General features: G+C 58.4%; 3 protein-coding genes across 8 annotated transcripts; 1 reads left to right on the top strand and 2 right to left on the bottom strand.

The window, feature by feature from the left end:
• Window positions 1-44: 44 nt before the first annotated feature.
• LOC308501879 (uncharacterized protein) lies at window positions 45-1,957 on the bottom strand (the record flags this gene model as incomplete). The annotated part of the gene is made up of 3 exons (XM_081058963.1): window positions 1,408-1,957; window positions 600-688; window positions 45-350 (listed from the first exon to the last, which is right to left on the bottom strand). Exons 1-3 carry the CDS (start codon window positions 1,817-1,819, stop codon window positions 45-47), a joined length of 807 nt encoding a protein of 268 aa, XP_080915089.1. The 5' UTR covers window positions 1,820-1,957.
• On the top strand, window positions 1,435-19,075 carry KCNH3 (potassium voltage-gated channel subfamily H member 3). Of its 5 annotated transcripts, none has more exons than XM_081061401.1 (15): window positions 1,435-1,569; window positions 3,377-3,610; window positions 4,082-4,216; window positions 5,154-5,287; window positions 5,730-5,973; window positions 6,342-6,499; window positions 6,582-6,789; window positions 10,687-10,959; window positions 11,222-11,421; window positions 11,761-12,010; window positions 15,228-15,445; window positions 16,152-16,483; window positions 16,829-16,935; window positions 17,961-18,037; window positions 18,136-19,075. In XM_081061401.1, exons 2-15 carry the CDS (start codon window positions 3,481-3,483, stop codon window positions 18,730-18,732), a joined length of 3,063 nt encoding a protein of 1,020 aa, XP_080917527.1. In that variant the 5' UTR covers window positions 1,435-1,569; window positions 3,377-3,480; the 3' UTR covers window positions 18,733-19,075. The 5 variants fall into 5 exon arrangements, with proteins under 5 accessions (XP_080917527.1, XP_080917528.1, XP_080917529.1 ...); XM_081061402.1 differs by lacking the exon at window positions 1,435-1,569 and adding an exon at window positions 1,695-1,921; XM_081061403.1 differs by lacking the exon at window positions 1,435-1,569 and adding an exon at window positions 1,797-1,921 and having other exon boundaries at window positions 3,381-3,610.
• Window positions 19,069-27,795, bottom strand: MCRS1 (microspherule protein 1). 2 transcript variants are annotated; one of them, XM_081061435.1, is made up of 15 exons: window positions 27,775-27,795; window positions 26,493-26,612; window positions 25,835-25,973; window positions 25,382-25,520; window positions 24,655-24,813; window positions 24,397-24,506; window positions 23,414-23,522; window positions 22,998-23,136; window positions 20,996-21,071; window positions 20,612-20,640; window positions 20,404-20,496; window positions 20,123-20,205; window positions 19,887-19,974; window positions 19,527-19,654; window positions 19,069-19,412 (listed from the first exon to the last, which is right to left on the bottom strand). In XM_081061435.1, the coding sequence occupies exons 2-15, from the start codon at window positions 26,500-26,502 to the stop codon at window positions 19,326-19,328; spliced, it is 1,389 nt and encodes a 462-aa protein (XP_080917561.1). In that variant the 5' UTR covers window positions 26,503-26,612; window positions 27,775-27,795; the 3' UTR covers window positions 19,069-19,325. The 2 variants fall into 2 exon arrangements, with proteins under 2 accessions (XP_080917561.1, XP_080917560.1); XM_081061434.1 differs by lacking the exon at window positions 27,775-27,795 and having other exon boundaries at window positions 26,163-26,612.
• Between the last annotated feature and the right edge of the window lie 6 nt (window positions 27,796-27,801).

Genomic DNA, 27,801 nt, shown 5'->3' on the forward strand with positions numbered 1-27,801 from the left:
AGGACCCTGGCGGGGGTGGGGTGGAGGTGGGGAGCATTGTCTGCCTACTTCTTAGTCTCCTTCTTCCTGGGAGTGAGATTCCCGGAGTCGGAGGACTGGGAAGGAGGATGCTTCCTCCCTTTCCTCCCAAAGCACCAGTCCATTTTAATACAGGTGCCTGGGCTTTGGCTGTTGTCGCGGATGAGCGGTGGGTGGAGCGGGGGGCACTCCTTTCCGATGCTGGTGACTATGGCTGTGTTTCCCAGAGAGTGGGGGTGCTGAGCCTCCCGCTTCACTCGTTTGGGAACAAATTGCTGTTTTGGCCCCGGCGGCTCCTCTGGGCGCGGGCGGTAGTCGCGCTCGCTGGCAAACTGTGGGAGGGAGGAGGATCGGCGCTGGCAGCGCGAGGCCGGGGGCACCGACGCAGCGCCAAAGACGAGCAGGAGACGGCCGCCAGGGTCCGGCTCCGCTCCGCCCGCCCAGCCCTCCCTCACCCGCCCCTCGCCGGAGGGGGTCCCTGCAGCCACCTCACCCCAACCCCCGGCAGCCCCCCCTTCAGCTCAGAGCGTAATTCTCAAGGACCGAAGGGGGACCGAGAGCGGAGGCTGGATCCTCCTCACCTCCCGCTCGCCAGGACCCACGCGCACAAGGTTAGGAAGTTCTTCGCAGAGGCTGACGTCTACCTGTTCGCTGTATTTGCAACCTGATCCTTTAGCGCACCCAGGGAGCGGCAAAAGGGGACGAATAATAGAAATGTAGAGACAACACAAAGGTGTAGCCTTCCCCCTGCTCTCCCCCCCACACACTCCCTTCCCATCCCCGGGGCACACGAGGGTAGCGTCTGAACCTCCCTTCCAGGGCTACCCACCCTCCCATTTCCCGACTGCTCCTAGCTGCAGAGGCTCCTCCTAGTGATCGCTTAATCCATTTTCCAGGGGTCAAGCTGAGTCTGAGAAAGGCTCAGATGCCCCGAAGCGGTGTTCAGACCGCCCCGCCCCGAACCCCCTTCTATACTTCCCCCGTACCGTTGGAGCCTCTCTAGGGGCCCCAACCTCCGCCAACTACCGGGCCCTCACCACCTCCGCTAGATGCCCAGGCTCCGTTCCCATTACATTTTCCTCGGGAAAAGCATCCTCTGAAACATACACCCCCTGCCCGGAGTTCTCCTCAGGCTCCTCCTGGGGAGGAGAGGCTGTGAAGCTCTCTGAGAACCCCCTGCTGCAGAGAAAGACGCCTCGCCCCTGCGGCTAAGTAGCCGGAGCGGGACCTGGCAGAGGGGAGGGCTTGGGGAGTCCCGGGTGGCAGTGGTAGGAGGGCCGCCGCCTCCTCGGCCCCACCGAGGTCCGGAGGGGTGGGGGATACCTCTGTGGGAGGCCTGTCGCTTTAAGGAGGCGGCCCTGCTTGGGTGTGCCCGGTCTCCATGGTTACCTCCTTGCAGGCTGCGGGCGCCGGAGGGAGGGAGGGAAGGAAGCTGCTGCTTCTCCCCGACAGACGGAGGAAGCTGCGGGGACCCGGCGCCCAGAGGAGCCCGAGCAGGAGCATATCCACAGCCGAAAAGGGAGCCGCTGTTGCCGCCGCCGCGAGCGGAAGGTGCAGAGAGCGCATTGGGCGCGGAGCCGGGAGCCCGGGATTCGTGGGCGGCCGGAGCGCCAGGGGCCGCGCGCCATGCTCCCGGCCCCGACGGCGGGGACGCCCCCTCGCGCGCGGGCGGCTGACTGGGCCTGCGAGCCCGGGGTGGGCACTTCCCCCCGACGGGTGCGCTAGGGGGCGCGGGGCCCGGCGGGGGGCGGCCGAGCTGGGCTCCCTTCCCCGGCTCTGAGACCCCGCGCCCCGGAGGCATGGGGCGGGCGGCCAGGGCCGCCTAAGATGCCGGCCATGCGGGGACTCCTGGCGCCGCAGAACACGTTCCTGGACACCATCGCCACGCGCTTCGACGGCACGCGTGAGTCCGACCTTTATCCCAGTGGCTCCGGGACGCACTGTCCCTTGCCAGGGTTCCCGCGGGTCTTGCACCCCACATCTCGGCCTGCTGCCCTCCTGCTCTCACCCTCCCTCCTTACTCCCGCGCCCCACTTTTGGCTGGGACCACGTAAGACACCTGTTTTCTAGACGCTGTTCCCCCCAAAAGTTCAGTCAACAATGTCCCAGGCCAGGCAAAACGGCTACAGGTCTCCGGGTTTGGGACGTGGGATGCCGGACCTGGGATGCCGTCTGTTCGCTGGGGCCCGAACCCCGACCTAGTCAGTCTAACCTATCCCAACCCAGCGTCTGGCGCTCTACCACCGGCTACCCTCGAATTAGTGGGGTGAGGGGTGAGGCAGGGGCGTCGTGCTCGGGGACAGCCTAGAAGGCTCAAAAAACAGATTTAGAAAAGAGATTTGCAAACGGAGGTAGAGTAGGCGGGACGCTGGAGCGCACTGTTTGGCCAAGCTCACCTCACTGCCTGAACCCACCAGGTAAACCCATGGAGTCCGCTAGCTAGCGCCAAAAACATAGGTTTGGGGACGCCCACCATGTCTGGGGAAGTTTGGAGAAGGCGACCAGCGCTTCTGGACTGTTGGTTCCCGAGGCTCTGAGAACAGGGAAAGTCGTGAAAGCCCCCTCTTCCTCCTCCTCCTTTACACTCGTCCTCAGTGGGGCTTCCCAGCCCTCTGCCTAGCTGCCTCCATGGTCTCTGGTTCCTGATAGGAAGCGGGTGGGAGCCCATCACTGAGCCCCCCCACCCCCACAGGCTTCTCCATCTGCTTTGCTGTATGCTTGGCTCCTGCAGCCTGCTGATTCAGCGCCCCTCTCTCCCCAGTACGTTCCTGGCTCCAAGCTAGGTGTTCAGCTACCATTCTAACACCCCCATTCTCAATCACATTCACTAATTCCTAAGCCAGGTCACCTAGCTGGGGCTCAAACAGAGAGTACAGAATGGATGGTGGCCTGGACTGCCTCCCAATCCAGGTGGGTCCCAGTGGGAGGAGCCAGACAGCCAACTTGGGTACCTAGCTGGTGAGTGAGCCTGACAAAGGTAGGGTGGGGCTGAAGCTGGCCTGGAGCTTGTGCTGTGGTCCTCCTTTGGGCATCCCCAAAACCACCCCTTACCCCAAACTGCTCTGGACACAATGCCCACACAGGGCTTCATTCACCAACCTCTGTTCACACATGCTGATTCTTGAATACAGATACTGCTGGGAATGGGGCAGTGACATACTCATTCCTCTTCATAAACAGCTCCTGCCCTCACTTTGTCCACTTCCCCACCCACACGTGAACACACATGCACGAGTGCACACACACACGATTCCTGGATTTTTGTAAAGCCCACTTTTGGTTGCAGGCATTTCGGAGAGGAGGAGCGGTTGGATTCTGGGCTCCTTTACCCCATGCCTCCATGTCTGCTTTCTTGCAGACAGTAACTTTGTGCTGGGCAACGCCCAGGTGACAGGGCTCTTCCCTGTGGTCTACTGCTCTGATGGCTTCTGTGACCTCACGGGTTTCTCCCGGGCTGAGGTCATGCAGCGGGGCTGTGCCTGCTCCTTCCTCTATGGGCCAGACACCAGCGAGCTCGTGCGCCAACAAATCCGCAAGGCCCTGGATGAGCACAGAGAGTTCAAGGCGGAGCTGATCCTGTACCGGAAGAGTGGTGAGGGGCCACCTGGCCAGCCTCCTCACCTCTCAGGCACCCCCAGCCTGGCACCCACCCCACCCTTTGTCCCTCCTTTCCATTTTGATTATCGCCATCTCCCCATCTCATCCCACCTTCCCCCATACCCACCTCTTCTTCCTCCACCCCACCCCTGGCCCTGGGCCTCTTCTCTCCCATCCTCACCCCAGCCTCCGCCTCCACTCAGTTTCCCATCTTGAGCTTCTCACCCCAGCAGGTAAATGTCCCCATGTCAATAGGACAGCTCTACGAACACATCTGTCTGACAGGCATCCTTCCTCTCCCGTGCCTTTCCCCATCCTGTTCCATCAAGCCCTCCTCTAAGTAGAGCGGGCTGCTGCTCCTCTCGCGGGACCCTGCCTGTGTCTCAGCCAGGGGAGTCCGTGGAGCCCCCGTCACCTTGGGCAGAGTGGAGAATGGGAGCTGGGCTGAGTCTGTCTTTGTGACCAGGGCTCCCATTCTGGTGTCTCCTGGATGTGATACCCATCAAGAATGAGAAAGGGGAGGTGGCCCTCTTCCTGGTCTCTCACAAGGACATCAGTGACACCAAGAACCGAGGGGGCCCGGAGAAATGGAAGGAGACAGGTGGGTACTCGTGGGGCCGTTGATTTAGCTGCTGTGGCTGGGTACCTCAGGTCTGGGCTCGTGGGTGCCCCCACCCACCCACTTGCACTCATTCACTCCCATTCTGCTGGCTGCAAGGCCTGTGCTGCTCTCCTCTCCACATACTCAGGTATGGAAAGCTTGTTTCCAAATAGAGGGGTGGAGACACAGTTGGAGTTTTGAAGTCAACTTTACTGAGAAACTGAAAGCAAACTCCACTGCCTGTGAAGTTTCATTTTCTGATCAATTGGGGGGGCTGAGCACAGCTTCTCCCTACCCCTCACCCCTGTGCCTTTTCCTCTCAAAAAAACTGACTGGGGAGCCGTGGCCAAAGCCCTCTTTTAAGTCTTTGGGGTCTTGCCCCTTTGGTATCCTCTCAGGGCTGGGGAAGGCCCTTGGGCAGCTCACCAAGCTCTCATCTGAACCTGCTCCAAGGCTTCTTTGTCATTTGGGGATGCTGGGTACTCTCCATCCCCCACTCCCTCACCCCAGCCATGGGTAGCCCTCTCCACAATTTAAGTTCTCAGTGGTCCTTGCACCTGGACCCTGGGCTCCTTCTCTGAGCTCCTACAACTCTGCCTTATGGCCTTCAGCTCGCTCTGCACTCCCCCCACCCTTGGGAATCACCTCTCCCCTCCATTCCTAGGCCTTTCCCTGTGGAGATCCTCTCCTGCCTTGCCTTGGTCCAGACCTCCTTCTCCTTGAAGAAGGCACTGGGAGTAGTATCAGTAAGCACCCATAGGATTGCCCGTTGCCGGGGGTGGCAAATGACCCTAGGAAGCGAGGAATGCCAGAGTCCCCAACTCTAACGAGGCTACCTAACTAGTCAATGAGCCACACCCATCCCTGGACCAGCAACTGGTGTCCTACACCCAGGACCTTCCCGCCGTCATCCTCATCGGCCCCTCTTGTTTTGCAGGTGGTGGCCGGCGCCGATATGGCCGGGCAAGAGCCAAAGGCTTCAATGCCAACCGGCGGCGGAGCCGAGCTGTACTCTACCACCTGTCTGGGCACCTGCAGAAGCAGCCCAAGGGCAAGCACAAGCTCAATAAGGTGGATTGAGCACTAGGGTGTGTGTCTGAGGGTTGGGGCAGGGTAAGGGAAGGCTAAGGAGATGGAGGGGGGAACTGAGCCCACCACAGAGAGACTGTCTGGGGTGCCCACACACAGGCCCCGCCAGCACTTTGGGTCTTGTGACTGAGGGAAGGACTGTCACATACCTGATCCATCAAAAGTACAGAGGAGAGTCTTAGCCCTGGGGTCAGGTGGGCCTTGGCTCAGTCCTGGCTCCTCCTGTGTGACCTCAGCTAAGTCACTGGACCTCCCTGATCCTTAGTCTTCTGATCCATAACGTGGGGACTCTAATGCCTACATCAGAGGTTGCTTTCAGAATGCAGGGAGGGAAAGGAGGTGGATGCGTGTCCTGGACCCAATCCAAACTCAGCCTGTACCAATTTCCTATCCTCCTTGCCTGGACTTGCCCTGCCTCACTCAGGGGGTGTTTGGGGAGAAGCCAAATTTGCCTGAGTACAAAGTGGCTGCTATCCGGAAGTCACCATTCATCCTGCTGCACTGTGGGGCGTTGAGGGCCACTTGGGATGGCTTCATCCTGCTCGCCACCCTCTATGTGGCTGTCACCGTGCCCTACAGCGTGTGTGTGAGCACCGCCCGGGAGCCCAGCGCCGCCCGTGGCCCCCCCAGCGTCTGTGACCTAGCCGTGGAGGTCCTCTTCATTCTTGGTAGGTGCCCTCTGTGCCTCCCACCCCACCCGGTGCCAGGTTCCCCTCAGGCTTTGATGAGGATGGTCTGTTTGGCTCCAGCGCCTCACAAGTGTCCCCCTTGCCCTCCTCCTATTTATAACCGGTGGGCTTTGAAATCACACCTAGGTTCCAAACATGTCTCTACCACTTATGGGTTATGTGACCCTAAGCCAGTCACATCATCTCCAAGCCTCAGTTTCTCCCTCCATCAAATAGGCGTAGCAATGTCCACCTTTGAGAGTTACTGCAGGCCAAGAGCCTAGGACAGTGTCGGATGCTGAGCAGGTGCCCAGTAAAGAGTAGCTCCTCCCCCACCCTGTGCCAACTCGCACCCGGACGTTCCGCAGACATCGTGCTGAATTTCCGTACCACGTTCGTGTCCAAGTCGGGCCAGGTCGTGTTTGCCCCCAAGTCTATTTGCCTACACTACGTTACCACTTGGTTCCTGCTAGATGTTATCGCGGCTCTGCCCTTCGACCTGCTACATGCCTTCAAGGTCAATGTGGTCAGTGTGGCTGGGCAGGGTGGGCTTTGGGGCGGGCCAGCCGGGCCGGCCCCGGGGTGACCTCCTGCCCTCCCCACCTCAGTACTTTGGAGCCCACTTACTGAAGACGGTGCGGCTGCTGCGCCTCCTGCGCCTGCTGCCCCGGCTGGACCGCTACTCACAGTACAGCGCCGTGGTGCTGACCCTGCTCATGGCCGTGTTCGCCCTGCTCGCCCACTGGGTGGCCTGCGTCTGGTTCTACATTGGCCAGCGGGAGATTGAGAGCAGCGCCTCGGAGCTGCCGGAGATTGGTACTGGAGGGTCCACGGGGAGGGTGTGCGTACCGACCTGCCTGGGAGTATGTCCACTCGAGTGTGCGTGGGTCAGGGAAATGGCAGTGGACGTGTGTGTCAAGGCATGTTTGTGAGCCGATACAAGTGTCAGAAATATGTGCAAGTGTGCATGTGTGTGCACCTACGTGTGTCACAGGAACGTGCGTGCAAGTAGACATGTTTGTGAGAAGAATATGGGGGCTGGTGCACACACGTGCATGTGTGTGTGTGCGCGCGCGCACACAGGTGTGAGTGTGACAGCCACCACCTCACAGTAGGCCTGTTCTCCAGCAGCAGAGCATTGTGGAAAAAGGTGGTGGGCTGCCTGGGGGAGTCCTGTTCACCCATTATTGACCTTGTGGCCAAACTTTTCACATTCTTTGAGCCCCTTCCCCACCCCTCTCAGGAGACAGTCGTGCAGGGAGCCCTACCTGCAGGGTTGCTCTGATGCCTGGCACGTTGTCACTACCCTCTCTGAGGCTCACGCCCCACCACCTTGGCTCCTAAGCCCCCTTCCCCACTCTTGTCACCTGCAGGCCGCATCTCTCTGCTGCTCCTCAGCCCTCCTCCAGCCGAAAATGCAGCCTTTTTCTGTGTCCCACCAGTGTCTTCAGTCTCCTTCATTTCACCTCCACTTTCACAACTCCTCCCTCTGCTTACCTCCCACTCACACCTTCACTCCTGCTAGCAGGGCTTCCACCTCCACCTCTCATTCCAAAATGTCACTCATCAGGTCACAGTGTCCTTCTGGGGCCCAAACCCTCGTCCCCTTGAAGTCCCTGTAGCACCTGGCCCTGCCTGCCACACTCCTTGGAAATGTTCTGCCTCTGCTCTGGGCGGGGCCTCCTCCTGCCTCAGCCCCTCCCAGCTCCAAGCTTTCCTCAGATCTCGCCTCCCCCCTCACCTTGTTCTCCCTTGGCGGTTCCACTGGTACCATTATGTAAACATCTCAACCACCATCCTTTCTCTCTCGAACTCACTCTGTTCCAGCCATTTCTTAACTCTGCGTATGCGCAGCTCCAAAAGTCAGCACAGCTTCTTCCTGTGCCCTCCAGGCCTCTGGTAACTACTTGGTAGCTGGCCTGTAGCACCGATTTCCAGTCAGTGGGCAAGAGACCAGCTGCTCAGACGGCCTCTCCTGACTGTCTGCTCCTTGGCGGGGTCCAGGTCAGCCTTAGAAACCTGCTCTGATCAGGTCCCAGGATGAGGAGGCTCCCAGGGATGAATCCTCTCTCCTTTGCCAAACCCACAGAGACCGGTGTGTAGCACAGAGGGCCCACCTGATATTCCCCAAGTGCTCTAGTCGCTGAGCACACACACGTTCCTGGCAGGGGCAGCTTCTGGGTGCCTGCCCTTCAGCCAGGGAGGCTGTGGGGGAGACTGCTCTGGGCTCAGACAGCCACCCAGCAAACATAGTATGATGGTGACAGAAAGCTCTGACCCCAAAGCAGGCTGAGGCACCAAATTCCTGGGTCCATTCCCCCAACCCGAAGCAGGACCCACACACCTTGAGTCTTAATTCCATGTGGCTGCTGTGTTCTGGCCACTTCACAGGGGCTGTGGAACTGACATTAGGATCACCTTGGGCTCCCAGAGGGCTCTGGGCCCCACAGGGAGAGCATGGGAATGTGGGGGGTTGGCTGACTATTTTGCAGAATTACACATGGTAATTCTTGCACCCTTAAACCCTAAGTCCTAGAGTGCTGTTCTCTTTGGGTCTGGTACTAGTTCATATTTAAGGAGTTTCCAAGTCCTTCACGTCATCGTTCCCCCCTTCTCTTTCCCGGGAAACTAGCCTTCCATCTGGGTTGGGTCTCCCGATGTCCAGCCCTGGAAGGATGTCTGTTGGGGGAGAGTGGCACTCCCTGCTGGCCCGGCTCTGTCTGTGGGAGGCAGCACCTTCCCGCTGTGTCCTAGTCTTGGTTTGCCTGTTCCACTGCCCATGGTGTAGACACAGTTCCTGCCCCAGATTCCCATGAGCCTAGTGGATTTTCAAAAGATTGTCCTAAATCCTGAGGGAAATTGCTCAGGGCATTTCACAGTATGAAAGCCACCAGCCTCCAGAACAGCTTCTGCCAGCCTGACCCTCCCCACACACAGACACCATCCCTCCACCAGCTCCAGGAGCAGCAGCCGCTACCCCGGGGAAGACAGGAGAGGTCCCTCTGCCACCCTCCCCTCATCCTCCTGCTTCTCCCCCCAGATGGCCCCTACCCTCCTCACCTGCCAACTGGTTTCACTTAAGGGGCCCAACTAATGACTGAAAAGTTTTTACCCCAGTAAATTAAAAAAAAATAAAATAAAATAATAAAAAAAGAAAAACAATACACCAAAAAAAGAAAAAAAAAGTTTTGCATACTCCCTGCATTCTCACAGAACACCGCAAGTAACAGCAGGGGGAATCCTCCCCTTGGCTCAGGCCTTATCACAGCCCTCCAAATTCATAACCTGGAATTTGATGCCCCAGTGTGAACCCCCATTCCCCATTCTAGCTAAGCAGGTGTGCTTGCCTGTATTTCCATCTCGAGGTTTGGCTCGTGCCTTCCCCTAGATCAGGAATGACCCCTCTCAGTTTCTTTGTATCAAAACTTGATCCATCATCTGAGACCAAGCACAAATGTCCCCTCTTCCAGGAAGCCTTCTAGCTCTAGCCTATTGCATATTGGTTTGAGCTTTATCATGTGGCACTCAGGCCTTGTGTATCTCGGAGGCGTAACTCCTACCCTGCAGTAAGCTCCTTCCTGTAGGTTCCCCCAGCTCCTGACCCATGTCCATCAGGTTCCGGAATGAATGAATGGGTGAGAGGGGAGTCGGGGTCACGGGACAGTGTGTCATGCCTGATGTAAGGTGTTGAGAGGATGGAGCAGGGAGCAGGGAGGGGCAGAGCAAATGTGGAGGGGGGATCCCACTGCAGCCTGTGATCCTGAGCCCATATCTGCACTTACTCTCTGCATCTCCGTTCTTGGTCAGCCAATCTATTTTCTGTCTTGCTCCCCATGGCCCCCAGCTCTGCTGGGGCCCCTAGGGCCCCCCATACAATACCCTAAAACTCCCACAACCCCCCCAGCTAGGCTCAGTGACTGCAGGCAGCTCAGGAAATGTGGGGTTGGTGGGAAGATGAGTAATCTGTGGCCTCCACCTGGTGGCCCAGGATGGCCTGTGTCTGCAAGTGTGCTGTGGGGCTGTGTGTGTGCACAGGTACCTGCCTATCTATGGCCTGTGTGCTTGTGTCCATGCAAGTGTGTGCGTGTGCAAGCACCTGTGTAGCCTTGTCTAGCTCCTGAGTGTGCACAGGCCTTTGCTGTGTGAGTAACCACAGCCATGCACCTGTGAATGTGCTCACGCATGTGTGTCCTTGTCTTCGTGAGTGTGGAACGCATGTGTAGCCTCGATGGTGTGTATGTGCACAGCCACATTGCTGTGCTTGAGAACGTGTGTGTGAGATTGGTGGTGTGTGGCTGGCGGGGGTGAGGCCGAATGGGAGGCAGCTTTCTGGAGCAGGCGAGCTCAAAGAAAGAGCAAGAGGAGTCTGGTGGACAGAGCAGAGGAGGTGGCCTCACCCATGTGGCCCCAAAGACCCTGTCTGGGATTTCTGGGATTAGTGCCAGCTGCTGGGAAAAGGGCACAGTGCTCTTGCTCCGTAGTCAGCTGATGGGACGGCCGGCTAGGGAGATGACAGCCTCAGCCTTGTTCTCATGTCTTGCTGAGGGCTGAGGTGGAGAGGGGAGTGCTAGGTGGGCAGAGAAGGAAAGTGGTGGGAAGCCCTGGGGGTAGACCTGTATCCACATGTCCCCCACCCCGGGGGTACCCGCAGGCACACCTGCACCGTGTGGCAGTGCTGTCCTGCTGACTCAGGCCGACCTGCCCCCTCCCCAGGCTGGCTGCAGGAGTTGGCCCGCCGATTGGAGACGCCCTACTACCTGGTGGGCCAGAGCCCAGCGGTGGGGAACAGCTCTGGCCAGAGTGACAACTGTAGCAGCGAGGCCAACAGGACGGGGCTGGAACTCCTGGGCGGCCCGTCGCTGCGCAGCGCCTACATCACCTCCCTCTACTTCGCGCTCAGCAGCCTCACCAGCGTGGGCTTCGGCAATGTGTCCGCCAACACCGACACGGAGAAGATCTTCTCCATCTGCACCATGCTCATTGGTGGTGAGGCCTGCCACTCCCTGGGCCCCCTCCCAGACTCCTGCCCCCGCCGTGCCCCCCCCTCTGCCAGGGTCCCGAAGTTCTTCCTGGAGGGTCGGCTTTAGAGGGCCCAAGGAACTGGAGACGGGCGGCGGAGCCCACGTGCCTTGCCCAGGAGTGTGGGGGTGGGAGGGGTAGTGGGGGCGATAGGACAGAGGTGTCCGGCATGGTGTCAGGCCGGCCCGGGCCAGTCCTGGAGGTGACCCCCTCTCGCCGCCCTCCCCAGCCCTGATGCACGCGGTGGTGTTTGGGAACGTGACGGCCATCATCCAGCGCATGTACGCCCGCCGCTTTCTGTACCACAGCCGCACCCGTGACCTGCGCGACTACATTCGCATCCACCGCATTCCCAAGCCCCTCAAGCAGCGCATGCTCGAGTACTTCCAGGCGACCTGGGCCGTGAACAACGGCATCGACACCACAGAGGTGCGCGGGCCTGCAGGGCCGGCCCTTCCAGCCCGTGCCCCTCAAGGGGCGTGCACTTGGCCGGCCGTTCTCAGGAGTGGGCCAAGGGGCAAGGAGTGCGGGATCCCGGCCCCCTGCCTCCGTTCTCCCCTGGGGGAACAGCAGCCCGGACAGAGGGCTCAGAGGCCCCTCTCCGCCCTTGTGGGGTCTGGAGGAGGAAAGCTGGGCTACTCATGGAGGGGCTACAGGGGTTGGGAGGGAGGCAGAGCGCCCCCTTGCTGATTGGACCCTGTGGGCTGGTTGGAGACCGCCCCCCCCCCCTTCGGCCACCTCAAGCCCAGCCCCGCTCTCCACCCGCAGCTGCTGCAGAGCCTCCCGGACGAGCTTCGCGCAGACATTGCCATGCATCTGCACAAGGAGGTCCTGCAGCTGCCCCTGTTTGAGGCTGCGAGCCGCGGCTGCCTGCGGGCTCTGTCCCTGGCCCTGCGGCCTGCTTTCTGCACGCCCGGCGAGTACCTCATCCACCAAGGCGATGCCCTCCAGGCCCTCTACTTCGTCTGCTCCGGCTCCATGGAGGTGCTCAAGGGTGGCACCGTGCTCGCCATCCTAGGTTTGTGAGGGGGGAAGAAGGTGTAGGGGCTTGTGGGAGGCAGATGGCCCCATCTGCAGAAAGCCCAGAGAGGGAACCCAGGCAAGACCACCTGGGGAGAAACAGCCAGGATGGTGTCGGGAGGAGGCGGGAAGCCCCTGGCGAAGCTCAGAGTGGGCCCAGTGATCACAAGATGGCAACACGAGGGGGTAGAAACGATCTTGAGGGTGTGGGAGGCCAGAGAGAGTGGAGGATCCGCCTTAGTCTATGAGGGGACGGAGCAGCGCTTCCTGTCGAGGAAATTCAAATGCTGAGGATGGAAGTGCTGGAGAGAGTGTTCAGACCGGCTGGAAAAGGCAGGAATAGAAGTTATCCCTGTGGGGCTCCCCCCCACCACGGGGGCTGCAGAGGGGGGAGATGCTGCTTTCCCCGGGGCAGATGACAGCAGGCCCAGGGACATCAGAGCTCAGTTTCAGTGTGTGTACTCCCTTCTTGGCCAAAGAAAGAGGTGAAGGTAAAGAACGATTCCGTAGACAAGAAGAGGTTGCAGATATGGAATCGGCATCACAATAGTGCCAGCCTCAGGGTCTCACAGCAGGGCCAGCCCGGTGCCCTTACACCTTCATCTCAAGCAAACCTCAAAACCCAGAGTGAGAAACTATTGCTATTCCTGTGATGCAGAGGAGACAGGAGGCTCCCAGAGGTTCATGAATTGCTAGGCTGGTTTGCCTGGCTCGAAACCTCCGTCTTCACACCTGTGCTCCCAGGTCTCTGCTCATGCGCTACAGTAAGGGCTTTGTTTCAGGATTCCTGGACGTGCAGCACATCTGGGAAACGCGGGGCTGCAGGGTGCTCGGGCTGTGGGAGGCGTCAGCAGTGGCCCTGAAATGTGGGAGCTCTGTGATCTGGTTGGGTAATCGAGTGCCTTGCGTACGGAACAGGACTAAATGGTAAGGAGGCGGCGTCCTGACCACAGCTGAAGGCTCAGGCAGCCAAAGGCCTGTAGACTCAACTGTGGGGACAGGTGACGCCCAGAAAGGCTGAGGTATTTCTCTAAAGCTGGAGAACTGGAAAGACCAGATGCCCAGCAGCTACTGTCTGTCCATCCCTTTTCCCTTGAGGAGGAGGATGTTCTAACAGGAAACAGGAGAAATACCATCAGAAGGTTTTGGAGCTGAAAGAGGCGAGAGGCTGCTACGTCCTTCCCTTTACGTCATTCATGAGTTTGGCTTCTGGGCCAAGATGCAGTTTATGCCAGAACTCAGAGCACGTGGAGTTATGGCCACTCACGTATGGCTGGCAATCCTTTAGAAATTATGGGAACTGGAGAGATTAGAAGAACAAAAAGACAGATTTTGACAATTGCAGACTGGTCACTCCAAAGCAAGATTGTCAAGTAGATGATTAAACAGATGGTTTCAGCTTGGAGCCAAGGAAGCAGTGTGGCTGGGAGCTGGCATGGGTCCTGCAAGAGCTTCTCTTCACTGATGCCAGGCACCAGGTTTCAGAAGAGCCACATTCAGTATTAAGACAGCCTCACGGAAGGCCACCTCCTGTGTCCTGGGTCTTTGCCTCCAGGATGTCCCCAGCTCCAGGACTTAATGCTACCTTTGATCTGTCCTGTCCTTGCTCATATGTTCTGGATGAAGTGTTCCTCTGTTGACCTGTCGGCGCTGGGTGCCTCGGGAATGCCTGGTTCCCCATGACCTGGTTTTCTGCTTTGCCTTCACCCCATGCCCCACCTGCCTCCTTAGTTTAACACCCAGGTACCTCCTGCTTGCTCTTGGCAGCTCAGGCTCACTGTGCCTAGCAGTGTTGATTCTAGCTCCTCCCTCTGTGTATGAACTAACAGCTAAGTGTCTGCAAAGTCGGTGCTGGGGGAGGAAGGAGGCAAGAGGAAAAGATGTGGGCTGGTGCTGGGAGGAACTTACGGGACGTGACGATCTGAGCTGGAGTGTCAGGCTGAGATGCCAGCCTGGAGGGTGGTCTTTGGCCCCTGAGACCAGTGGCACTGAACTCTGTCCTTGGTCCTATCCTGATTCTCATTTTTATCTCACTTCTTGGATGAAGACAAGAAATACACACTTATTCTATTTCCAGACAACACATATAAGAAAGAGCTCATTCATCAGATGATCACAGCGAGATCCAAACAGCTCTCAGAAGGAACCAGAAGGATGGCCTGAAACCAAAAAAATAAGATTTAACAGTGATGCATTCTACTCTTGAGTTTGAGCAAAAGTCCATGAACATTTAGAGTTCTGCTGGCAGCATGAGGCAGCCCACGGTGGGGGTGGCAGTGATCCATCCCCTTCCTTAAGGATAAGGAAACGCTTTCCAATCTTGTGAACTCTCTGGCCACGGGTTGAGCTGGCTTGTGAGGGCCGTGAGTCCCGCTGGCACCCCGTCCCTGTCGGGAAGGATCTATAGGGGACTCTTGTGAGGAGGGGAGGGAAGGAAATGAACTTCGGTTGGTCGCCTATGTGTCAGGCGACTTTACCTCCACTAACTTGGGGACACCGTACTCAATGGATTCTAAGACACACATTTCCCCCCCGCCATTTAACATCCCTGAGATTGGGACGTAGACTGGTACTGCACTCTAAATTGATGCTGTTTTACAATCTCCGTCAGCCAGGTGGCAGTCTCCGCTGGGTGGTGCGGAAACCCTCCATTGATGCCTGCTGGTAAAATCAAGAAAGCGCGACAGTTAATACAGGATCTGTTGCAGAGACGAGGCCCCTGGGCTCAGGGAGCTGTAGTAACGTGGCCGCCTGACATTCTCCCTGTGCCACACAGGGTACTAACCTGCTGATTCCACACACTGTTCCCGGAGAAGCTACATCTGAATCACCTGGAGGTTGGAAAACCTCGGCTGTGGGTCTCTCGTCGATATTCTGATTCTGTAGGTAGGGATAGGGCCTGGGAGTCTGACTGGTTAATTTTTCTGGAGGATGCTGAACCCCAGGCAGGCTGGGAGTCACTAGAATTGGTGACTGCCATTCGTCTCAGAGCTAAAGTTCAGATGTGTTTCTGCATTGTGGCTTTGATCCCACATGAGCTCACCCCAACCCTATCTGAGGGGCCAGTGAGGCAGCAGCAGGGCCTGCCAGGGCCCAGGCGTCGGCTCCTTCCTGCCCTGGCTTTCAGGCCCCACGCAGCCCGTAAGGAAAGCTCAGCCACCCTCTCTAATGGCTGAAGGGCAGGGAGACCTCTGACCTCTGCTTCCTCTCCCCAGGGAAGGGTGATCTGATCGGCTGTGAGCTACCCCGGCGCGAGCAGGTGGTCAAGGCCAATGCCGACGTGAAAGGGCTGACGTACTGTGTCCTGCAGTGTCTGCAGCTGGCCGGGTTGCACGAGAGCCTGGCCCTGTACCCTGAGTTTGCCCCGTGTTTCAGCCGAGGCCTCCGAGGGGAGCTCAGCTACAACCTGGGTGCTGGAAGAGGCCCCGCGGAGGTGAGGATGCTGGGTACGTGCATGAAGGCGGCTGGCTGCCAGGGAGCCTGGTGAGGTGGGCAGAGGCTGGGGTTTGTGGAGGTGCTGTGTGAGCACAGGGCCTGGGTGAACACCCCCTGTGCCTGGTGGGGGATCTACACGCACTCTCCTTGTCCCTTCATACCTACACTGTCCATAGGCCACGCTCCGCTACCCTTCCCGGGTCTCCCTGGCCCGTGTGAGACAGCCCGTCCCGTCCAGAGCCAAGTCCACTGGTACCACAAAAGGAGAAGCTGAAGATGAGGGATGGTGCGCATGGGGCAGGGTGGGCAGAGCCGTGCACAGCCATCCAGGCCACCTCTGAAGAGAGCCCTGCATCTCCCCCAGTTCTTCACAGTGAAACAGGGCTGCTCTGACGGGCTTTTGAATTTTCCTGGCTCATGTCACCAATTCCAAACCCGTTTTGAGTACTGTGTTCTCTTGGGTAACTCAGCCTGAGGGAACAAGCCACATAGTTAGAATTTTGAGGGGCAACAAATGTCTCCAGAGCTTGGTGGCTTTGTGGTGGCAGCAGAAAAGCAGCCTTCAGCCCCCTGCCCCTTCTGAGCCGCTTCCTCTGCAGGGCGAGAGTAGGCGTCCTGTTTAACAAAAATGGCTCTTCTAGGGACATGAAGCGGGGGCATAGTAAGGGCTGTCCAGTCAGTTCCCTTTCCCCAACTCCTCACAGGCAGACACCAGCTCCCTGAGCGGCGACAACACCCTCATGTCCACGCTGGAGGAGAAGGAGACAGATGGGGAACAGGGCCCTGCAGCCTCACCAGCCCCAGCTGACGAGCCCTCCAGCCCCCTGCTGTCCCCTGGCTGCACCTCCTCTTCCTTAGCCGCCAAGCTCCTATCGCCACGTCGAACTGAGCCCCGGCCCCGGCTAGGGGGCAGAGGGCGATCGGGGAGGGCAGGGGCTTCACAGGCTGAGGCTGGCCCCCCTGCTCGCCCCCAGAGCTTAGAGGGGCTGCGGCTGCCCCCCATGCCATGGAATGTGCCCCCGGATCTGAGCCCAAGGTGAGCAGGCCCTGTCTAGGCACTCCCCTGCCCTAGGTGCCCACCCTTCCATCCTAATCCCTCCTCACCTCCTCCAGGAAGCCTTCCTTGATTTCTTTATCTCCCTACTGCCCCACCCCTCCATTCCCTCCCTGCATGGCCAAAATTGCTCAGAACTCCCTTGCTGTTTCAAGCTTGGATTCCCAGTGAAACTGCAGGCTCCTAGGGAAAGGGACCTTATGTCACCTTTCTCTTGGGGCCCCAAACCCCCTGGCCCAGCTCCTGCAGTCTCTGTGTGAGGACACTGGGAAACACTGCGGTGGCTAACTGTCCATTGACTTATTGTCCTGGTACCTGTGTCCACAGGGTAGTAGATGGCATTGAGGACGGCTGTGGCTCTGACCAGCCCAAGTTCTCGTTCCGTGTAGGACAGTCTGGCCCGGAATGCAGCAGCAGCTCCTCCCCTGGACCAGGTACTGGGTGGGTCTCGGGTCCAGGGGGCGGTCAGCAGGGCAGCCCCTTTACCCTGTGAGCCTCTGAGAAACTGGCGGGGTACAGACTTGCCTGGAAGCTCTTTTGCCCTAACCTACCTGCATGGTATGGGCAGGGAGTTTGGGGGTGCATACTAGCGTCTTGGTGTTGGAAAGTAGCTGGGAACAGGGATTGGATCTCTGCTGTCGGCTCTCTAGCAGTGACTTTGGATTTTGCCCAGCTTCCGGTCTGTAAAATGGTTGCTGTGCATGTCAGATAAGATAATGTAGCTAAGACCCTTAGCACGTCTGGCTCACAGGGAGGACAGAGGCTGACGATGCCTAGTTGAAAACGGCCCCCAGCCAAGCCAGGCAGCCCTGGGAATAGACCAGGCAATGAGCTCCTGGGAGTGTCTGTGTCCCTGGAGGACAGAACAAGAGACAGCCACAGAAAGCAGCTTCCCAAAGGGGAAAGTGGGACAGCGTGCTCGAGGCCCCCTGGCAGTTTGGGCATGAGGGGACAGCGTCCCAGAGAACAGTTTCCACGTGGAAAAGTGCTGGCTCAGGTAGTAGGTGGCCATCAGCTGTGACTAGTTGGCCACCAGCTGTAACCAGTTAGCCATTAGCCACTGATACAACTGCCGTGGCTGAGCTAACAAGCGCGGATTGCAGTTAGTGAGGGAGGTTGGCTGGCAGGAAAGCAGTCGGCAGGTTGCGGATCGTGGGGCTCCTGCTTCCTGTGTCTCCAGCCCAGCCGCCAGCGAGACTATAGTGATATGACTCCCCTACCCATGGCTCTGTGGGTGTTCCTTTTTGGCCTCGCCATATCCTGCGTTCTTATGCAGGGAGCGGGACCAGAGACCCTGCATGACAGGCAGAATTCAGCAACTTGGGCAAGACTGGAAGTGGCCCTTCCTGGCGTCAGGCCCTGCCAAACCAATGTGGTCTGTGCTAACTGGGGCACATGCCTGAACTCTGCATTGTCTCCTCACTCGCCCAGGCTAGTAACCCCATCTTACTGTCCACAGAGAATGGCCTGCTCACTGTCCCCCTTGGGCCCAGCGAGGCGAGGAACACAGACACACTGGACAAGCTTCGGCAGGCGGTAGGTGAGGGGCACGGGGGAGGCAGGGAGAGGAGAGGGGCTCTGCTGTTGCGTAAGGTCCTGGCTCCACCCTGCCCTCGCCTCCTCCCTCCCTGTAGGTGATGGAGTTGTCTGAGCAGGTCCTGCAGATGCGGGAGGGACTCCAGTCTCTGCGCCAGGCCGTGCAGCTCATCCTGGCACCTCATGGGGAGGGCCCGTGCCCTCGGGTGTCAGGAGAGGAGCCATGCCCAGCCAGCACCTCTGGGCTCCTGCAGCCTCTGTGTGTAGACACTGGGGCGTCCTCCTACTGCCAGCAGCACCCAGCTGGCTCTGTGTTGAGTGGGACCTGGCCCCACCCTCGTCCAGGGCCCCCTCCTGTCGTGGCACCCTGGCCTTGGGGTCCCCCAGCATCTCAGAGCTCCCCCTGGCCTCGAGCCACAGCTTTCTGGATCTCCACCTCTGACTCAGAGCCTCCAGGCTCAGGAGAACTCTGCCCTGAGGCCAGCACCCCCGGCTCACCACCTCCTGAGGACGGGGTGAGGACTGGGCCCCCCGAGCCGGTGAGCCAGGCTGAGGCTGCCAGCACTGGAGAGCCTCCACCAGGGTCAGGGGGCCTGACTTTGCCCTGGGAACCCCATAGCCTGGAGATGGTGCTTATTGGCTGCCATGGCTCTGGCACGGTCCAGTGGACCCAGGAAGAAGGCACAGGGGTCTGACTGCCAGCCCCAGAACTCAGTGTTGCTAGACATGCTGCCATCTGCTGCTCTGCCCAACCTCAGGGAGGAGGAAGGGCGGCAGCCACCCCCTGGGACACCCAGCTGCCCACTGGCTCAGGGCAGGGAGCCTGAAAGCCAAGGCCGGCCTGGCCCTGGGCTCCCATGGAGGGGGGGCTGTAGCCTCAGGGGCAGGCCCCAGGCTAGGGATCTCCGGGCCCCTACTTGTGGGGCCCCTCCTCAGCCTGAGGCCAAGGAGGGGTTCTGCCATCCCCTGCATGTGCCCCTGCCTTACCTGTCCCCACATTTTTTATTTAAAAAATAACAATAAAAGAAACTACTTTGGAACTCAGTGATTTTTATTTACAAAAGAAAAATAATAAAGGAACAGTCTGAAGTTAATCAGCTGGAGATAAAGGGGTGAAGATAGGGGAAGAGGGGAGGGTGGTTTGCAGAGGAGAAGGGGAGGGGCTCTGGCTCTAAGGAAGCCGCAGGATCCTAGCCCACTCCCTTTCCAGGAGCCTGAGTTCCCAGCTCCAGGGAGCTAGAATGGCAGGGGAAACTGAGGCTACAGCCCGTGGGTTCTGCCAACACCCTCACTGTGGCGCGATCTTGGCAGCCTCTGCTCGGATAAGGGCAATGAGGTCCTGGTTGATGAGGAACACGAATCGCAGGCTGGCAATCTGGGCAGGAGGGGACAGGGGTGGCTGAGGAGAGTGGGGCTGGGGACCAGGCCCGCACTGCAGCTCACCACGCCCCAGGTCTCATGCGGCTTCTCCACCTCCTTCCCAGCTCACCTCCACCACGGAGTTGTTGCTGAGGCGCCATTTGGAGCCACACAGCACAGGCCGTCCATCGATGTAGATGGGCCGCCGACCCTCATTGGCAATGAAGAAGTCACCATTGTTTTTCAGCTTGATGACACCTATGGGAATGGAGAGGAAAAGGGATGATGGGATGGGAGACGGCCAGGGAGCCCAAAGCCCCCATGTACCCTCTCTGCTTCCTGGGCACCCAGTACGCCCAAGTTTGAGGTCCGGAAATGCCAGCTCATCAGCGCCAGCTGGCCCATGAGAGCTCCCACGGAGAATAAGCCCCGGGGCTCGGGAGGGCAGTGAGAGGCCGGGAGGGACATGCTCACTGCTTCCTGCTGGTACCTTGCTTTCGGGAGATTTTCCAGGCTGGCCCTTCCAGAGACAGGTCCACGTCAATCTGGTTGTCCTTGGTGGCTCTGCCCAGGGTGATCTGGGGAAATGGGGCAGGTAAGCGCTGGCACCTGAGGACTGGGGGAGGGGTCCACACAGGCCAGGGCACGATGAGAAATCAGGCAGCAGCCACAGAAAGGGCAGTGAGGGGAAGACTGACGGAGGAGGGATGGCTGGGCCTGCCTCACCTCTCGCGAGCGCATCAGGTACCGCACCATGCGGCCCCGCAGCACTGCCAGCGTCTGGTTGTCGAAGTCCGGAGAGCTCATGCCTGGGGGAGGAGCAGCTCGTGTGGGGGACAGCACACCCGAGGGGTACAGGGCAGAAGGAGGGGAGCCAGTGCAAGGTCTACTGAGGGACAGGAGTCGAAGCTCGGAAACGAGGGTGCACCCAGCCAGACCATCACAGGAGCTCAGGGTGGGGCAAAGAGGGTTGAAACGTGCTCCCGCTGGTCCCCGGGCCCCCTCACCTGTGATGCTATCTACTAGCACCTGCCACTTATGCAGCTCCTGTTCCAGCTGCCGAATCTCTCGCTTCTGGCGCCGGTCAGCCACTGTCAGCTCTGGGGTGAGGTTGGGTGGTAAGAAGGGACGCTCCAAGGTCACCAGCACCCGCACTAGTCCTCTCTGTTCCGGCAGGCGCTTCCACCCCCACGGTCCCCACCACGGCACACTCACCATGTTCCAGGACCTCATCTCGCATGTCTCTAGGGGGTAAGAGGACAATTGAAGCTCCACTTTCAGCTCGCCTGCCATTACCATCAGGCGCTCCTCTGCTCGTTAGGGCCTCCCTCGGCCCCTTAGCTGAGTGGCCCAGCAGGCTGCTGCTCTTGCCTCTGCTTAGCCTCCTTCCCAGGGGTGGGGGTGGCGTGGGGTAAGGCACACGGGGGGGGATGGGAAGCTCAGCAGGGAGACAGTTGTCAATAGCGACAACTGGAATTTGAGGCTGAGACTGGGCTGGGCTCTGTCCTCTGCAGCAGGAGAGGTAGGGACGAGTGGCCCGGGCCCTCTGCCCCGGGGGACACTCAGCTCTCTGCACTGTCTGTGGCCCCCAACACTCACTTGAGCTTGCTGTCATCAATCAGGTCCTCTGCATCGGAGAAGTTCAGCACTTGGTCCCCCTTAGGCAGCGGCTGCACTGAACAAAGGACGGAGGGAGGGTCAGCGCCGATGTTCCTACTCACCCCCACGCTGCCAAGCACACCCCTGAACTCGGGACAAACTAAAGACGGAGCCCATGGGATCCGCTTCGTGCTGAAATGCACAGAAGTAAACCCGATGCAGGTAACAGAACGCATGCCACATTAGGCTGCATGCTGATTTGGCACAAAGCACGCCTGGGGTGAACAGAGGGCAGAGGTGGTTCTAGAAAGGGAAGGGAATTCAGATTGGCCTTTCATATGGGCTTTTTGGTATATGAAGGGTTCCCACTTACACAGCCTTGAACTAAGTAGGGAAGGCACTGCTATTAGCTCCATTTTACAGACGAGGAGACGGACACCGGAGAGGGAGTCCAACTACGTGACTCTAGTTTCAGACAGAGCCAAGATTCAAGCTCTGCTGCTTCCCAGATTCCAAACTCAAACAGCAAAAACATCCCATGCTCTTGAACATTTTTCTGCCACCGTCAGTGAGGGGCTGAGAGGCACATGCCAGTCAGATTCCACTTAGAAAGGATGTGCCGAAGATAGCTGGTCACTGTAAGCCTGTGTTTTTCAAACTGTGGGTCATGATATGTCAAAGGGTCATGACATTAGTTGCAAAATTTTCCCCCCAAAATCAATTAAATAGGATAATTAATATCAGACTCCATCAGCTATGTTCAGGATAAATATTGTTTCATAAAGTTTTTCAGTTTTTGTCTAGTCAAAACGTAAAAGAAACTGGGGCCTCCACGGTCTGAGAACTTCTGTCTTAAGGCCAGCAGCTCCCAGAACTACAGTGTCTCCTTCATAGTAGCTCCCACGAGTTAGTGGCTGTGAGACTGTTGATTGAGGAGTTCTGACAATACGTGGGGTGTCCTGCCTGCCACATACACGTTCCCTCCCCCACGACGGCTGCCTGAAATCCCACCGATCTAATATTCAACTGACTTGATGGTTAAGCAATGTACATTCCCTGTTCTGAGGGGCTCCTGGCTCTAAACAGCAAAGGAGAAATCAAATCCCCACATAAGACGACTCTTGAAAAGAAAAATTAAACCTTTAAGTTAACAAGTACATTTACACAAAATTACTTCCAAACAGCGATGAAGGAGCTAGCTACAGCAGCAAAAATCAACTTTCCCCAGTGTCCGTTCTCTCTGTGGGAATTCAGCGGTATCTGAGCTTCAGGAAGCAGCAGAGATTTGGAAGCTGCGGGGGAAAGTGGGCTGCCTGCGGGGCACTAAATCCAGACATCCTCAGGATGGAAGATTCCACCCCTGCCCCATGATTTCCTAAAATCCTCTTGTGGGAATATCTTTTAGTAACTGAGCGGCACGGCCAAAGTCACAAGGTAATGGGCATGGCCGAAGCTTGCTTTTCAGAACAGTGTGGACAACGACGTAGCAGGCAACGGGCAGTCCCGTGTGGGAAGCTAGAGCAGGGCGTGCTAAATGACGCAAGTCTGACCCTGAAGCCCAAAGCCCACGGAAGAGTTTCCTGCAGTTTAATGAGACTGCTTTCCTCATCTGTCACTAGGACAGTGAAGAGATTTGCGATGAGGGGAGAGATGGAGCAGGGAGCATCCTGGCCCCTGGGGAAGAAGACAGATGAAGGACGGTGTGGAGCCCCGAGGGAGTTCTGAAAGGCCGGAAAGCAGCCTGACAGCAATGAGTGCTGGTCGGAGGAAAGGCAGTGAGAAGGAGATGGAGAAAGGCAAGGGCAGGAAGGCTTAGAGAAGGTCATCTCTTGGGTGGGAAACTACTTCCCCTCCTTCTGGAAGGAAGTGGATTTTGCTTTAACGACAAGTGACCGAGACATGGGGGGCCACTGCGGATGAGGTTACAGGGCCCTTGAGGGCAGCTGTGCCCAGCCCATGTCACACTCACACACCTGCACGCACTCTGCCAGCCGGGCGTTACCTGTCTGGTCCTCCAGAAGGTAATACTGCTTCATGAGCTGCCAGTGGGCCTGCAGAGCCTTGGCAGTGCGCGCCAGGTAGAAGGCAGCGGGGTGTCTGTGCAACAGGTCCTGGAAGGTCTCCAAGGTGGGCTGGCTGGTCTGGAGGGCGAGAAGCATGCTTTGGGCGCCTCGGTTTTCTCAATTCTGCCTCTGCCTTACCACCCCCACCCCTGCCCCGTCCATCCCCACCGGGAACTGGAAGAAGCGACATCTATCGCTGCCCAGGGAGCCAGGCTGGGCTCTTCCTGAGGACCCTGTCCCAGGGCCCCTGCGGATGTGTGTGTATCTGCCCGGGCATGTTTCCATGCAGTGGGGTCTCTGACAGCGCAGTTTTCCAGGTAGTCTGACTCCTACCCTGCCCAGCCCTCAACCTTACCGATCCCACTTTGCTCAGCAGCTGTTCCTCAGCCTTGCTAAACAGGGCCTTGCTCTGGATGGCAGCAATGGCCTCTGGGTGCAGCTGCCTCATGGCCTGGCAGGCTAGCCTGGGCAGGGAAGAGACAAGGTCAAGGGAGGGTTGTCAAGCAACCTGGGGTTCCTACACCTCCAAAGCATGCAGGTCTTTGAGATGCAGGATGAGAAGTCAGGTCCTCAACAGAAAGAGCCCAAGGCTGAGCTGGCACCTGTGGCCTCATGGGTTGGTCAAAAGCATGAAGAGGCAACTCAGGAAACTGAAATTTCTTGTTCAAACCCCGTGAAGAGACTCAAAGGCACAGCCCCCTAGAGGCCAGTGGTGAGGGACATCCTGAGACCAACTGTGGCCCCCTCCCCAAGACCTCTGTCCTTACTTGGCCAAAGCTGCCACCTACTAGCCTTTGCCCAGCACCCCCTTCCCCAAGCTGAGCCCTGCCTGTTTCCTGGTGTATCAAGGCCATGGCTACAGCTTAAGCAGTGCCAGGGGCTGGAGTAGAAGACAGGCGTTAAGCATCCCACCAGATTCGGATGACATTAAACAACGTGACTGAGGAGGAAGACTGTGGTGCGTGTACGCACAGGTTTATTTGGACTCAGGCTGTTGGAGCTGGAAGTCATCGTGGGATGTCAGTGTGGAAAGGTTGGGAGGTGACCTTCCCCAAACCACAACGCACACAATGGGGGAACCAGGGCTCCTGGCCCTCCTTGGGGTGTTTTCTCCTATGCTACCTCCTCAGCTTCCAGAGTCCTTGCTTCTGGCGTCAGGCCAGGGCTAGCAGGATTGGCAGCAGGAAGAAGCTTTCCTCTGAAGCCTGGCAGGTCTGGTTTCAGCCCAGAGGATGCAAGGTCCCAGGAGCCCCCTCCTTGGGCCCTTACACAATTCCCTCTATTCCAGGAGCCGAGTTCTGGCATGCCCAGACCCCCCATGGCTGGGGCCCCACTCACTTGGAGATGACAGGGTCGTAGAGCAGGGCGTACCAGCGCTCCTGGACTTCTCGGAGGGTGAAGCGGCAGCTGAACTTCACACCCAGGTGGACAGCTGTCAGGTCATTGGTCTGGGAGGCCCCAGAGAGGTTTCCTTCAGACTTAGAGCTCGAAAGAACCCTTCCCTTGCCACCCAGAGGACACTGCTGGGCCACCTGGGGGGCTGGGAACTGGAGGCTGTGGGGAGAAGGACACGAAACCTGCGATGGGACGCACTACCTGCAACACAGCATTGATGAGCAGGAGGTCATCCGCAGGCTTCCAGCGGCCCAGGTCCTTGGTCACCTGGAGTGGCTGTTTGCTCTTCTTCACACGCTTGGTGAGTCCGGGCGCTGGGGCTGGGCTGGGCGGCACAGGAGTGCTGGGGGCCTTGGACACCTGGCGGAGGACAGGAGCACCGTGAGCTCCAAGCCGGCCTCAGGGCCGCGGGGGCCCCAGCCCCAGCCAACAATAAGCAGCACAGGCAGGGAGCTCAGCTTTCTAACCCCCGCCCCCACCAAAGCACTTCTACATGGTCCTTGACCATTTGGGGTCTTCTCTTTGCTGGTGGCACCCCCGATGCCAGAGTGGGGGGGGGGGATGGATACCAGGAAAACACTTTTGCTGGTACAGTGTCTGGGGCCAGAGCAATGCCACCTGGGGGTTATTTTTACATCCAGCAATGCTGGGAACAGGCTGTCTGCTCCCAGAATAGATGCACGCTACATGCCTCCCACACAGAATGTGATACAGGATGCATTGACAGGGTGGGGGTGCAGCAAGTAAGGGGGAGTGGGGAGGGATGGGATCCTAGGGAGGCATCTGAGGTTGGGCTGGGGCAGTTTGGTTCTCTCATAAGCCTCCTCTGCAGGACTCTTCCCAGCTGGCAAAGGCTGTGGGGAAACACAAACTCTGGTGCTGGATTCCATCCCCTCCACCCCCCGCCCAGTATCTCCCAGTCCTTCACCTTCTTCTTCTCACTGGAGGAGGGTTCACTCCCAGAACAGCGCCCTGGTTCCACCCCACTGGCCCCCTTTGCCCGGGTAGAGGACTTGGCCAGGCTGCTCTCCACCAACTCATCATCAAACTTCTTCCTCTTGATGAACCTGTGGAGGTCCACCAAGTGAGCAACCCCTGGCCCGTCCCCGCACCCACGCACACACCCAGCCTCCAGGACAGAGCAGGTTCCCAGCAGGATGCTGACAGCTCTGGCTCCGTGGATGGGGCAAGGACCTGCTATGCCCCACCCCGAGACAACAAGGCATTGTACCACAAAGACTCCACACGTGGAAGACCTAAGATCTCCCTCAGTCCCCCGAAGACCCTCAGTCGGGGGTTTAGTAGGGAAAAGCACAAGGCTCTGCCAACGCTTAGGCCCCTGTGCGTCTCAGGTAATCATCCCCCACAGAACCCTTACTACCTGGAGGAGCTTCTCCGTTTAGGGATGGTGCCCAAGGCCTGCGAGGAGGCCCGCTTCTGCCCTGCCAGCGACTCCTCATCCTCTGAGCGGCTGGCAGTGCCTGATGCCATCAGGGATGAATCTAGCAGCCCCTGAGAATCTAGAAAAAGAGAAGTGGTGAACTCAGGCCTCCTGAGTGTCTAGCAAAGCCTTGAGCATTTGCTCATGGGTCCCCTTCTCAGTCCCCCCTTCCTCTGCCAGCGCTCCCAGACCCTCCCCATCCTTCCTCGACACTTGAGGTTTTACAATGGGAGTTCCCTGGCCATCCAGATCCCATCTGGGCTCAGACCTGGCCCAGACCTTCCACGCTGGGCAGTTCTCCTGGTGCCACGTGTCATGTCGTGCAGCACATGGTGCTCAGGTCAGACTGGTGATGCCAGCACACCGGGCTCTGGGTATAACTGTTCCCTCTGCCATCAAAATGCAGCCATGCCAAAGAGCGGCAACTCAACAGCAAGTCAGTCAATTGTGGCCTCTGCCGAGAGGCACGTGAGTGGTGCTGGCCCAGGGGGAGGTGGCAATGCCCAGCCAGGACCAAAGGACATGTGCCAGGCATGGGGTGGAATCTGCAGATGCTTGGCGCCCAAACATTTGGAAAGCTGGCCCGGACTCATACTACCTTTGTCCATCCTTTTACAGTCCCAAAGCCACTGGTGCCAAACCACAGGGCTAGGAGGAAGGGTCCCACAGGTTCATCCAAGGATTCTGACCAGGTGAGCTTAGAGGCCGAGAGGAGACTCTGCAAAGGAGAAACGAGGCTTCCTGAGGCTCAGGATTCCAACCGGCCAGCCTCACCTCCTCTACTGCAACAGGTCTCCCAGGGCCCCAAAAGCTAGGGGTGGAAGACACAATGAGAAGACCCAGGCCTCTATTCTGCCAATATAACCCTCACAAACCAGTGGCCTTTTGAAGACCACTGACATTTGAGAATATGATAAAAGGTATGGACTCCAGAAAAATGTACACACACATACTATTCAGGGGGTTCACGGACCCCACTAATGCTACTCACAGCCCCTAGCTTAAGGGCCTTGATATAAACTAGCAGGAAACAAGGGATTCTCGGCTCACTTTCCTTCTTGTCAGCTGGCCACTCATATCAGCAGCACCACCCCTTTCCCTCCCAGGTCAACGAAGGAAAAAGAATAGAATTCCACCAATCCATCTTTTTTCTTTTTCCATTTGCGTCTTTAGCTGAAGATTTCGTGAGTAGTAAGTACCTCGTGGGAGCTAAAATAAACGGTTTGGGGACTGCCTGAATCAACCGCGGGGCAAGGCGGTGGGGCCCCTCAATTCTCGAGAACTCAGTTATTGGGAACCCCCGGGGCCCGCCGCTGGCGGGGCGGCCCTCTGCTCAGGGAGGCTCTGCGCGCAGCCCTGGCCCCCGGTGTGCGCGTCGTGCCGCCCCAGAAGGTACAGCTGGGAATCCTGACCCCCGGGAGAGGCGAAGGGCCCCGATGCCAAGGACAGACAGGCAGCGTCTGCGCCCTCCGCCCGCACGCTCCCCCGAGTGCACCCCCAAGGTGGGGGATTGGTCCAGGTCTGTTTCACGGGCTCGGGAGAGAGCGGGGATGAAGTCAGCCCTGCAACTCAAAAGCAAAGCACCGAATAAACCCCGATGCTCTCGCAGCCTTGGTTTAGGCCCCAAGGGCTGGTGGCGGGACAGGTGGGACCAATCCGCCGCCAATTCTAACTCCACCTTCGGCGCGCCACCTTAGCGCATGCGTAACATCTCGGCCCAGCTTCTGGCCCGGTCCATATCACGCATGCGCAGATTTTCGGGGCGCTACCGGGGCGGGGCCGCAAACCTCGGTGAGGGTCGTGGCCGGCGGCTCTCTGGGAAACTCTATTTGACCCCCAACTCCGCTCAGAACCCTCCGAGGCGAACCGCGAGGTCTCACCATTCCTACGCTGCCGGCTCCAACAAT

This window comes from Rhinolophus hipposideros (assembly GCF_964194185.1).
Source record: "Rhinolophus hipposideros genome assembly, chromosome: 9".
In the NCBI taxonomy this organism is placed as follows: Eukaryota; Metazoa; Chordata; class Mammalia; order Chiroptera; family Rhinolophidae; genus Rhinolophus; species Rhinolophus hipposideros.